Source organism: Zootoca vivipara, chromosome Z1, assembly GCF_965207765.1.
Source record: "Zootoca vivipara chromosome Z1, rZooViv2.hap1.1, whole genome shotgun sequence".
NCBI lineage: Eukaryota > Metazoa > Chordata > Lepidosauria > Squamata > Lacertidae > Zootoca > Zootoca vivipara.
In genome coordinates this window covers 64,424,469-64,437,187 of record NC_142583.1, presented here as the reverse complement: position 1 = coordinate 64,437,187, position 12,719 = coordinate 64,424,469, and the positions used below count along the sequence as shown (strand labels likewise).

Below are 12,719 nucleotides of genomic sequence, written 5' to 3'. Positions count from 1 at the left end.
ACAACTCCCATCATCCCTAGCCAGCAAGATCAGTGGTCAGGAATGATGGGAGTTGTAGTCCCAAAACATCTGGAGGCACACTGGTTGAGAAACACTGGTTTAGGTGGTGTCGCTGTGGAGCAGCCTTGCCAAACAAAGGTAGGGGGGAGGAGCTTCTATATTGGCTCTCCGGATGCTGTTGGACTCCCCAATTCCCATCAGCCCCAGCCAGCATAATGAGATATGAAGTCCAACAATATCTGGAGGATGGCAGGGCACCCCTGAATTAGAGGGAGGCTTTTTGCAGTCTTTTCCAAAACACCGCAGATAGTGTGTGTGCTTGCTTTTCAAAGTACAGGGTCTGTAGCTCTGAAACACAAATGAAACAAATTTTTAAACTGGGAGAGGGAGTTGCTGGTACAGTGGTAACCTTGGGTTACAGACGCATCAGGTTACAGACTCCACTAACCCAGAAATAGTACCTCGGGTTAAGAACTTTGCTTCAGGATGAGAACAGAAATCGTGTGGTGGCGGCGCGGCGGCAGGAGAGGCCCCATTAGCTAAAGTGGTACCTCAGGTTAAGAACAGTTTCAGGTTAAGAACGGACCTCCAGAACAAATTAAGTTCTTAACCTGAGGTACCACTGTATAATTTTATTACGTGTTTTTGTGTTTTTATATTGTGTTGTAACTACCCCGAGACCTGCGGGTATTGGGCAGTATACAAATTTTATGAATAATCATAATGATTATTATTATCCCTTTCCTTGTTTATAGGGGGCTGGGACGGATGAATTCACACTGAACAGAATTCTGGCATCCAGGTCAGAGATTGACCTCTTGGATATTCGAGCTGAATATAAGAAACTGTACGGCGTCTCCTTGTATTCTGCTATTAAAGTGAGTACCTCAATCGCTTCAGCTACATTCCAGATCTCTTTCTCTCTCTGTGTGTGTGAATCCACTTCTTTGGTCTTGGACATGAAAGACACTGTTGGAAAGCAGAGGGAGATGGAAGGTGATGGAAGTTAAGGAACACCTGTCCTCTGTTAATTGGGGCAGATCCCTAAATGTCACCCGGGCTCTCTTAATTCTACAAGAATGGGTTATATGACACAGTAGTCCTGTTGTTGTTGTTGTTGTTGTTTTATTATATTTATACCCCGCCCATCTGGCTGGGTTTCCCCAGCCACTCTGGCTGGTTTACAGCATATCTAAAAACATTAAACATCAATTCTTAAAAACTTCCCTAAACAGGGCTACCTTCAGATGTCTTCTAAAAGTCAGATAGTTGTTTATTTCCTTGACATCTGATGGGAGGACGTTCCACAGGGCGGGTGCCACCACCAAGAAGGCCCTCTGCCTGGTTCCCTGTAACCTCACATCTCACAATGAGGGAACCGCCAGAAGGCCCTCGGCACTGGATCTCAGTGTCCGGGCTGAACGATGGGGGTGGAGACGCTCCTTCAGGTATACTGGGCTGAGGCTGTTTAGAGATTTAAAGGTCAGCACCAACACTTTGAATTGTGCTCGGATGATAACATGTGTAAACCTAAGGTATAGCTAAAAAGGTAAAGGACCCCTGGATGGTGAAGTCCAGTCAAAGGCAACTATGGGGTTGTGACGCTCATCTCGCTTCAGAACAAGGGAGCCGGCGTTTGTCCACAGACAGCTTTCCGGGTCATATGGCCAGCAGGACTAAACCACTTCTGGCGCAACATAACAATGTGATGAGTATCAGAGCACACGGAAATGCCGTTTACCTTCCCGCCAGAGCAGTACCTATTTATCTACTTGCACTGGCTTGCTTTTGAACTGCCAGGTTGGCAGAAGCTGAGACAGAGCAACGGGAGCTCACCCCGTCGCGGGGATTCGAACCGCCAACCTTCTGATCAGCAAGCCCAAGAGGCTTAGTGGTTTAGACCCCAGCACCACCCGAGTCCCATAAACCTACCAAGCTCTAGCTGGCAACCTGGGGTTGTGCTGCAGGCTTTAAACATTCTCACGCTTTTCTGGGTGGGCTTGAACAATGCTGCCTATTGGAGAGGTTTGCGAGAAGGTGAAATGCCCTTGGCTCAAGATGCTGAGTGTTGTTCCGAGACAGCATAAGTGAAGACACTGTTAAATGTTTAAATACTTTCCTGAACTGGGCCATGAGTGTAGAATCCCTGAGAACCTCTGCTATCATTTTTTAAAGCAAGTTCCTGGTCCTCATTGATGTGAAAACGTCACATACGAAATCGTGGCAGGCAGCTCTGCAGAAGCTCTCCCACTCACAGGCATTGGAACTTTTGAAGCTTTCTTTTCAGTCATCCAGAAGCTAGCCTCGTGCCCCCCCCCCAAGATGTCCAGATGCAAAAGAGGGACTTTTCAGTCCTTGTGCAAAAGAGGGACTTTCAGCCAGTCTAGCTTGTCATGCTGATCTGCGCCACTAGGAAAGGTTGGAAGAGCCCTGTGTCCTCTATGGATTTTCTGCATATCAATAAACAATAAAAAATGAAAATACTTTAAAACTATAACCACCACTCCAAAAAAATAAATAAACTCACCTGTAATGTGGTGGAAACTTGTGTGACAGCAACCATGTTTGCATATGCAGATGCCCATGAGTGGAAACACTGAGGTTTCCTTGAGGCTTCAGATAGACAGAATGCATAGACAAGCTTGCTGCCCAGATGTCTGCTGATAATGAGGGCCTCCTCGGGCTATCGTGTTGAGTGGAAAACAAGCTCAGCTGTTAACTCGGTGGTTTTATGGGGGATCCAGATGTCTTTTTTGAAGGTTCCCTTTCTCCAGCACTCTCTATATAGCAGCAGCGTTCTCTCGCTAGACAGGAAAGCCTTTGCACAGTTTAATGGTCCTCACATGGCCTGGGTCTTGCTCTATGGCATAGTTAGTTTAATGGGTCATGTGGCCTGGCAGCCGTAACTGCAGCTCAGACGTTGAAAACACTGCAGTGCCGCTTTTGTCTATAAATGGATTTACCATGTTAAGAGATTGAAGCGTGCCTCTTTAATGTGGCTTCCCGACTGGTTGTTTTTTTGTTTACCCTTTGCAGTCTGACACTTCTGGGGATTATGAGACCACGTTGCTTAGGATCTGCGGTGGAGACGACTGATGGGGAAGCGCCGAGCCCTGGAGTTTCCTGCTTTTGCGCTGCAGTCCTCTTCTGCGGAGTTTCTGAATGTTTAAACGAGTGTAAAATTGCCACCACTTTTTTTCTTTATCGCTTTCTCAATTAGGCTTCATAACAAGCAGATGCTTATTTTAGCACACACACCCTTTCAGGGAATCAATGACATTTGCCGCCACACACGCTGTGCCTTTGGATGAAACCTGCCCCCAAAATTGTACGGGCCAGATCTGCTGGCGCTAAAGAAATCGTTGATGCCCGTGAGGTTGGAATCTGCCTAGATATATGAAAGACATAAATCAATGAGTTGTATATATCCAGTATCTAGCGTGCTCTCTCTCACAATTTGAATATAACTCCCCCCCCCTGAAAAAATCCTCTAACCCCATATTATTTGTTCTTGTTTTTTGCAAGATCTAGCTTATCAGCACATGCTGCTGTTTTTTTCTAAAGCGTCGTGCAGCCATTGTGGTTTTCAAGCTGTGTTGCAAAATCGATGTAGCTGACACTGGCTTTATTATAAGTTACATTCTTGGGGAGAGGGAGAGAGGAGACAATAAGGAAGTGGCCCACTGCCAACTGGCGACGCATTATGAGGAGAGAGAATATAAGTTGCATGGTTCAGTTGCATGCCGAGGCCCCAGGTCCACACCCTGATGTCTCCAGTTCGAAACACCTCCTGGAAAATCCTGCCTTCCAGAGTTGTGGTACTCCAGCTCCCATCGTCCCTGACCATTGGCCATTCAGACTGGGAGCGATGGGAGTTGGTAAGTCCTGACAACATCTGGGGGGCCACACATTTTCCATCCCTGGCTTGTGAAAAGGATCTAGGGGTCTTAGTAGATCACATGAGACAACAACGTGACGCAGCAGCAAAAAAAGCCAATGCTATTCTAGGCTGCATCAACAGTGTTCAGATCCAAACTAGTGTTTGGATCAAGAGAAGTCATAGTACTACTACTAATAATAATAATAATAAATTTTTATTTATACCCCGCCCTCCCCAGCCAGGGCGGCTCACACCAACAAAACCACAATAAAACATAAAAACAATTACAGTATATTCCTGCATATAAGACTACTTTTTAACCCAAGAAAATCTTTTCAAAAGTCGGGAGTCGTCTTATATGCCGGGTCGTTTTATTAATACGGCGAGTATATCCCAAACTCTATATTTTAACTGGAAAAGTTGGGGGTCGTCTTATACGCCCAGTCATCTTATACGCTGGAATATACGGTAATTAAAATACAGATTAAAATACAGTATTAAAATTTAAAATGCAGCCTCATTTCAAGTAGTCCATAAATCCAGGCCATGAGGGAGGAAAACAAAGGGGTCAGGCTAAGTCCAACCCAAAGGCCAGGCGGAACAGCTCTGTCTTGCAGGCCCTGCGGAAAGATGACAAATCCCGCAGGGCCCTGGTCTCCTGGGAAAGAGCATTCCACCAAGTTGGGGCCAATACTGAAAAGGCCCTGGCTCTAGTAGAGGCCAATCTAGCCACCTTATGGCTCGGGATCTCCAAAGTATTGTTGTTTGTGTACCTTAAGGTCCTCCGCGGGGCATACCAGGAGAGGCGGTCCCGTAGGTACGAGGGTCCCAAGCCGCATAGGGCTTTAAAGGTCAAAACCAGCACCTTAAACCTGATCCTGTACTCCACCGGGAGCCAGTGCAGCTGGTAAAGCACTGGATGAATGTGATCCCGCGGCCGGGACCCTGTAAGGAGCCTCGCCGCGGTAAGTCCTGACAACATCTGGGGGGCCACACATTTTCCATCTCTGATCCCTGGCTTGTGAAGAGGATCTAAGGATCTTAGTAGATCACATGAGTCAACAGGGTGATGCAGCAGCAAAAAAGCCAATGCTATTCTAGGCTGCATCAACAGTGTTCAGATCCAAACTAGTGTTCGGATCAAGAGAATTCATAGTACTGCTCTATTCTGCCTTGGTCAGACCACGCCCAGAGTACTGCGTCCAGTTCTGGGTGACACAATTTAAGGAAGGATATTGACAAGCTGGAATGCATGCAGAAGAGGGTAGCCAAGATGATAAAGCATTTGGAAACCAAGCCTTATGAGGAACGGTTGAGGGACTTGGGCATGTTTAGCCAGAAAAAGAAGAGACTAGGAGGAGATGTGATAGCCCTCTTCAAATATCTCAAGGGCTGTCACATGGAAGATGGAGCAAGCTTGTTTTCTCCTGCTCTGGAGGACAGGACTCAAACCAATGATTTCACGTTACAAGGAATGAGATTCCAGCTAAACATCATTAGGAACTTTCTGGCAATAAGACCTGTTCAAGCTGTCCAACAGTCTCCCTTTGAAGGTTGTGCACTCTCCTTCCTTGGCAGTTTTTAAGCAGAGGCTGGATGGCCATCTGTCATGGCTGCTTTGGCTGAGATTCCTGCATTGCAAGGGGTTGGACTAGATGACCCTCAGCATCCCTTCCAGCTCTACAGTTCTTTGATTCAGGATGCTGAACCCAGATATTGTTAGGAGGAGAAAAGTTGGGAAGGAAATGGATCTTCTTGACACACATGCACATAGAGTATTCCAGACATCGTTATCAAAGGCTTTTTTCAGACAGGTTTGTCAGAATTAGGGTTGTCTTTGCAGAAGCCCATGTTTGACCCCCTTTCCTTAACCTGTTCCTGGTGTCATGGTTTCAGATCTGAAGCACCTGTAGTTTTAAAGGTGCCACTGAGCTTGCGCAGAGTGCTTTTTACCTTACCGTAAGAAATCACACACAGAGAAGGGACCCTCATGTACTTAGGGGTGGTGCAGGAAGATCTTGTAGGCCAGGGGGCAGGTAGAATGGCCACCACATCTAAACAGGGACAATAATGCCTGCAATTAAAGTAGCAATACCTGCAGGAAACAATAGAGGTTAAAGAAGAGCTAAGGAGAGTGTTGGGTGGCCTGGAGCAAAATCCAGGAGGAAGTTTGTCCTGCTCCAATTCATTTCAGTTGGGGCTGGGACACATGAGTCTTATACACCCTATTTGTGCTTGTGGGGGCTGCGTACACTTTCATGCAAGAAAAAGGTACAGTCCAAATTTTCCCCTCCCCTGGTCCTCTGCAAACTGTAGAAAAAAAAGCAGAAGTTGCTGCTATACCGCAGTTAAACTGCTTCTCCTTTTTCTTCTTCTCTGTTTCGCACTTCCAGCTTCCTCCTCTTGCAGCTGTGGCAGCCAGACTTTTGGGTTAGATCTCAGTTGTCACCACTGAGGAAGGCGAAAGATGGGGGGGGGGCGCACGTCCTTACTGTTGCAGCCAGATCAGTTTCTTTCACATTTTGCAAGCTGTTTCTTCTCTCTCCCCTGCCCCCCCTCCCTACGGCATTGTTTTCCCTGCCCGCCCACTCCCAAATTATCATTCCAGGCTGGGGGAATCAGAGCGAGCCTTAGCAGCAGCAAAACAACATTCTCTCTCTTTCGTCTAATGCTAAATGAAATTTGTTGGCAGCAATCGTCTGATGTTCCTTTCATGAGTTGCCACCAGGTGGCGGCATGCTTATGGAAAACCCTGTTTGCTATATTAAACAGAAAGTGAAGTTTTTCCTAGGCTACCACTTCAGAGGGGTGTTTGGGGAGGGCCATACCTCTGGTGAGGGACACATCATGCTCCTTTGGTCCACCTTTGGTCCCCACCTTGCACTCAGCTCCCACCTGTGGCTCCTAGAAGCTGTCAGCGCACGGCAGTGGCCACACCTGAGAAACGGTTTCGACTGGCCAGCCTTACATATTGCTCTGCCTTCCTTTGGACCACATCCACCAGGCCAAGAGGACAGAATAGGACCTCCCTACACACTGCCCAGGCTTGCGCCCGGAGGAGGTCACTTTGCTCCATTGTCTCTCGAGACAGTTGGATGCCAGCAAAACCACTCCAGCCTTCCAGTGGTGTGGCTGGGCTACATGTTACACTTTCCCAGGGATCCTACTGAAATGGGCATGCTTGAGGCGAGCTCTTCGCCCCAGGGCTGGCTCGATCTATGCCGGTTCCTTATCCTCCCGGCGTCTTGTGGGTAGGGGTGCAAGGCATGGGGTTTCCTCTGCAAGAGTTTTCAGAACTTGTAGCCCCTCAAATAATGAGGTGGTCTGGGCTGATGGGAGCTGTAGTCCAAAATAGCTGGAGGCCACAAAGTTGGCGAAAGCTTGGCCTAGATTGTGTGCCGCAGGGACCTTGAAGCAGCCAGCCTCGGTGGTGTTGCTTTTCTGCAAAATTCTTCTTTTTCGGGGCTTGCAAGGCAATGTCAATTAAGACGATGCCCTGGTTAGAACAGACCGCTGGGAATAGATTTGTGCGAGATTTCCCTTTATGAATGGCCCTAATAACACCGGCAGAAGCAGTGCCAGGCTTTTCGTGGCTCTGTTCAGACTGGAGCATGGCTTTGAATGGGGGAGCATCCTTGATAGGAACAAAAGCAGTGGCGGGTGGGTCAGCCAGTGGCACTCAAGTAAATGTCCTTGCTCAACTTATTATGGGGAACCTTTTCCAGCATCAAGGCCATATTCCCTCGTGGGCAGCCTTCTGTGGGCCACATGCCAGGGGCGAGCGAGCAGTAAACCATGCAGCAAGTTGGGAGTTAACTCCAAAGCAGGATCTCAACTCAGGTCTTGCCCCCATGAACCAGTTGCTTAATCTGCCCACAGTTGTCCAAGTCCTCTCCAGGGCTTTCCCTATAAGGACACTCTGCCTGCCTGCTGCTAACCTCACCTCCACGCTTTTCATGCCTCTTCTGGTGCTGGGAGACAAGCAGGGAGGGAAGCTTGTCACAGCAGGAGAGGGAGCCACCCATGGCTTTTCACCAGCTGGACACATCACTGCCTCTTGGCCTCCCTCCTCCCTTGCTTCTGATCCTGATCCTGATCCTGGACTTCTCTCTGCCACAGACTTCCCCTGCTCACTAAGCCCTGTCACCTCTCCAGCTTTCAACACCTCCTCTTCCCACTCTTCCCACCCTCTGACCACTCACCATCGTCCCACCACCAATCCCCGGGCTCTGAGCCCTCTTTCCATGGGGGTTCCCCTGCTGGCTCCTCCCACCATTCCTCCCACCAATCCATGACAGTAGGCAGGGCCAGGTGCAAATGTGGGCGGGGCAATGGAGGTGGCCTGTACAGCAGCCTGTATTCCAACCATGCAAAAAACAACAACAAACACTGGATGTTCCTATATGTTCCTATATGCACACCCCACATCACCTTCCCTTCCAGCAACGCAGAAGCATGATCAGAGTTTAAGGACACATTCCAGCCAGGGAACAGTGCTCAGGTAAGGGGGAGAACCTTGAGCCCTGTGCGGCTGCACTTGGCCACCAGCCCTGAGCTTTTCCCAACCCCTCTTTTACGGTTTTGGCTGCCATGTGCTGACTAGCTCAGGTGCTTCTGAACGGGACTTGACAAGCTCTAGGATTTCACATCACTCAGTGGCCATTAGCCATGGCAGCTAAATGAAACCTCCATGGTTCAAGGCAGTATACCTTCTGTGGACTAGCAGCTGGTTGAAAATAAAAAGGGGATAGCCATTGCTTTCAGGCCTGCCTTCTGATTTTTTCAGAGGCCTTTAGTTAAGGATATAAGAAAAGCCGTCCTGCGTTAGGCCAGAAATCAATTAACCCAGTATTCTGCTTCCATCTGTGGACAGCCCAATACCTCGGGGAAGCCCACGAGCAGGGTAAATGGAGGTGTAGGGGTGTCATTCCCCAGCAATTGCTGTGTGGAGAAATGCTTTGTCTACAGCAGGAGCGCCGGTTTAGCTATCGGGACAAAGGTTGCTTCCAGACATGTGTTTATTGTGTGTGTGTTTGGGGCCATGGGAGGTCACCATCAGGGATGGGCGAGAAAGTTGCTTCAACCTGCATCTAAAGAGGGATTGGAAAGCTTGCACTTTCTGAACCAGTACGTGAACTGAAAAGCAGCTTTCCTCCAACCTTCATGCTGCTCTGAATTTTGCAAGGCAGTCGCCCAGCCAACTACCATGTACTGTACGAAAAATGTATATAATCAGAAAATCGCTTGCCAGTGCAATTGGCAAAGGAATGGCAAGATGTGGTCTAAAAAGCATACATCAGAAAGCACAGTATGGTTGTTACATTTTGCACTAGGAAAATGAATACGAATGTTTAAGTTGTGTTCGGTAGAGGGCGGAGGGAAACTTGCCGAAACTCTAGCCCACGGGTAGGCAAACTAAGGCCCGGGGGCTGGATCTGGCGCAATCGCCTTCTAAATCCCGCCTGCGGATGGTCCGGAAATCAGTGTGTTTTTACATGAGTAGAATGTGTGCTTTTATTTAACATGAATATCTGGGTTATTTGTGGGGCATAGGAATTCGTTCATATTTTTTTTCAAAATATAGTCCGCCCCCCCCCCCAAGATCTGAGGGACAGTGGACCGGCCCCCTGCTGAAAAAAAATTGCTGACCCCTGCTGTAGCCTAGTTTGAAAATTTTCATTTTCCACAAAAGCCCACTCCTGTTCCCCCACCCATTCCAAATTTCTTAGTAGCTTGGTTTTATGGGCAAGGCTATAGAAGCGCTTTTTTTGGTGGTGGTTAAACCAATGGGTGCCAAAACCATTGCACATCTCCTGTGGACCATGCCGAGATCTATCTTGTCCCCACACATTCTTTGAAGGTCAGCATATTGCCAGCACTTTGCTTTATGGTTGTATCTGGTGCAGGGGAGACCATCTTCCGTTCCACCCAACCAGCTCGGGGCGTTCTCCCCAAGGACAGCACAGCTTTTTCTCAATGCGCCAGATTGTCCTGGAAAGTACCAGGCCCTACAGAAGAGGCTCGCACAGAGACGCCAGTGTTGCTGGCGGAGAGAGTCACTTGTCAAGGACAAAAGTGGTTGGCAGAGCCTTAATAAGTCGGCATTCGGAGATCTGCCAAGGAAAGCAACTCCTTTTGTGGCTTGCGCAACCTTGCGCTAGCAGCGCCGCTTGTGTCCGCCCGGCAATGGCCATCTGAACGCAGCCTTCTGCCAGTGGGGAAGAGAAAAAGGCTACTCAGCGAAATGCTTAATGAGCTACTATGTGCCATACCAGGAGCGGCAGTGCGGCGGGTGAGGGGAGGGCTGGGCAGATTGCGCCAGGTTCATGTCATAAAGCCAACTTTCCCTTGCAGTAGTTGGAATCTGGCACTTCAGGCGACAAAAAGGGGTTTTTAACTGGGTAGCCGGGGCTGGAATTATCCAATGCCCCCCCCACCCGCATTCTTCCTTTCAGTGTTCCCTCAGCTGACGAGGAACGACCTACAAAAGAGTCTTTTTCATGCCTCGGATACAAGAGTCTGCCTTGAAATTCCACCCACTCATTGTTACAGAAATCCCTGGATTAGATACATTTGCTCAGAGGCGCAGGCTCACTTCTGCAGCAAAATCCCCTGACAGTTAATGAAGTCAAAACAAGTGGAGCATTGCAGCAGATGCACATGAAATCTTAATTACTTTCCTAGATTATTATTTTTTGTTGGAGATGGGTGTGGGTGTGTGTGTGTGTGTGTGTGACTTTTTTTCGCTCCCATCCACTCAGTCCTGCTTTTCATGGGGAATATTTTCCCCAAGATAAGCAGGTGAGGCGACTCTCTCGCTGTCATTACAGCACTGGATTTTTAGGCAAATCGGCTAAACATACCAAATTGAAAGACAGGAGTTCCTGCATGGTGACTGGGCCAAGTTTTCATTTCGTATCGTTTCATTTCATCCATTCCATACATTTATCCTCTTTTTGAGACACTACCCACAAAAAGTCTTATATTCCATCACCAGAATATGAACACATTTAAAATATGTAGCTCAGCAAAATAACTGAAACCAGGACACAAAAAAACCTAATAATACATTGTCCTTCCTCAATATAGTCACCCTGACTTATACTAACAGTCAATACCAGACATTAGTGCAGCGGGCGGGGGTGCAGAACGCTTTTTAACCTGAGGGTCACATTCCTTTCTGGGCAACCTCTCACACATGCCCCTAGTGGGCGGGGACAGAGACAAAAGTGGGTGGAGCAAGGGATGTAAATTTTCCCTTGTACTCACTGGGTTGGTCGCTGGGAGAACAGGACGCTGAACCAGATGGGCCATTGGGCTGATCCACACTTTTATTGGGTTTGGAAAAGGCCACCCAAATGATCAGGGGGGCGGAACAATTGCCATATGAAGAATGGCTGAAGCATTTTGGGACTTCGGTTTAGAGAAAAGACGAGTTAGAGGTGACACGACTAGAGATTTAAAATTTCTGGAAATTTTGAAGCTCGGGAAAAAACCTGGTTTTCCCCCGGGGGGGGTTGGGGGGGAGGAAACGGAATTTTTAGGAAATTTTTTAAAAAATGCTAAAATAGCACTTCTTTTTTCTTTTCCAGATTGAAAGTCATTCTGTTACTTTAGAAATATAAGATATAACTATGGACAATTTTAATGGGCATAAAATTATCACAACTAGCATATTAAAAATATAGTGTATCCAAACAATTATTACAAACAGAATTTACTTTTAAAATAGTATTTATTTGTCTTTGTAACAAATGGAGCAACAATCTCCTGAACTGTTTACTAGTTTATGTGGAACAAAAAAACTCCACAAAACAATTTTTAAAAATCCAGAAGAAACAATTATTCATATTTCCTCTCCACAGTATTTATTTATTTTTCCAAATTTCCCAATTTTTTTTGGAAAAAAACAAAAAAGGCTGCCGGAAAAAAAGGTTTCCCCCCAAATTTTTCCGGGTTTTTTCTGGGCCTTCACATCTCTAGACACGGCAGAAGTTTATAAAATTATGCACAGCGTTGAGAAAGGGCCTAGAGGAAAGCTCTTCTCGTAACACTGGAATTTGCGGACATCCAATGAGGCTGAATGTTGCAAGATTCACGGCAGATAGAGGGCATCTTCGCACAGTGCTTAGTTAAACGGTGAAGCTCACCCCGGGGGGAGTGATGGCTACTTGGATAGCTTTAAAAGAGGATTGAACAAATTCATGGAGGAGAAGGCGGTCGGTAGCTACTAACTATGACGGCTATGCTCTGACTCCATGATCAGGGCATAGCTGCCAAGTACCCCGTTTTCTCCAGGAAAACCCCGATTTTACTTACCTTTTCCCGGTGGTCCCCTGTATCACTTCGTCTCCCGTTTTTCTCTGTTATTTTCTCCTGCCGGCGGCCATTTTTTTCCCGATTTGCCCTTCTATGGGCACCAAAAATGGCCGCCGCTGGCTTCAAAAGTCGCATCTACGCATGACCGGAAGTGCGTAGACGCGACTTCCGGTGTCGGCGGCGGCCATTTTTGGTGCCCATAGATGGGCGGGCCGACACCAGAAGTTGCGTCGACGCATTTCTGGCCATGCGTATAAGCGACTTTCGATGCCGGCGGCGGCCATTTTTGGTGCCCATAGAAGGGCAAAGTGACACCGGAAGTTACGTCGACACAACTTCCGGTGTCACACGGCTGCCGGTCCCGGTTTCTGCAGTCCGGGACTTGGAAGGTAAGTGATCAGGGACAGAATGCTTCTGAATACCAGTTGCTGGAAGCCACAGGAGAGGAGGGGGCACAAGTGCTTGAATCCAGCTTGCAGGTTCCCCACAGGCATCTGACCGGCTACTGTGAGAAAAGGAT

General features: G+C 47.8%; 1 protein-coding gene across 1 annotated transcript in view; it reads left to right on the top strand.

The window, feature by feature from the left end:
- ANXA3 (annexin A3) overlaps window positions 1-3,427 on the top strand; it is a 32,560-nt gene extending 29,133 nt beyond the window's left edge. The window contains exons 12-13 of the mRNA XM_035112571.3: window positions 756-878; window positions 3,037-3,427. Coding sequence (XP_034968462.1) covers window positions 756-878; window positions 3,037-3,096 — 183 coding nt within the window. The 3' untranslated portion in view covers window positions 3,097-3,427. The remainder of the gene's footprint in view (window positions 1-755; window positions 879-3,036) is intronic.
- Window positions 3,428-12,719: the final 9,292 nt, after the last annotated feature.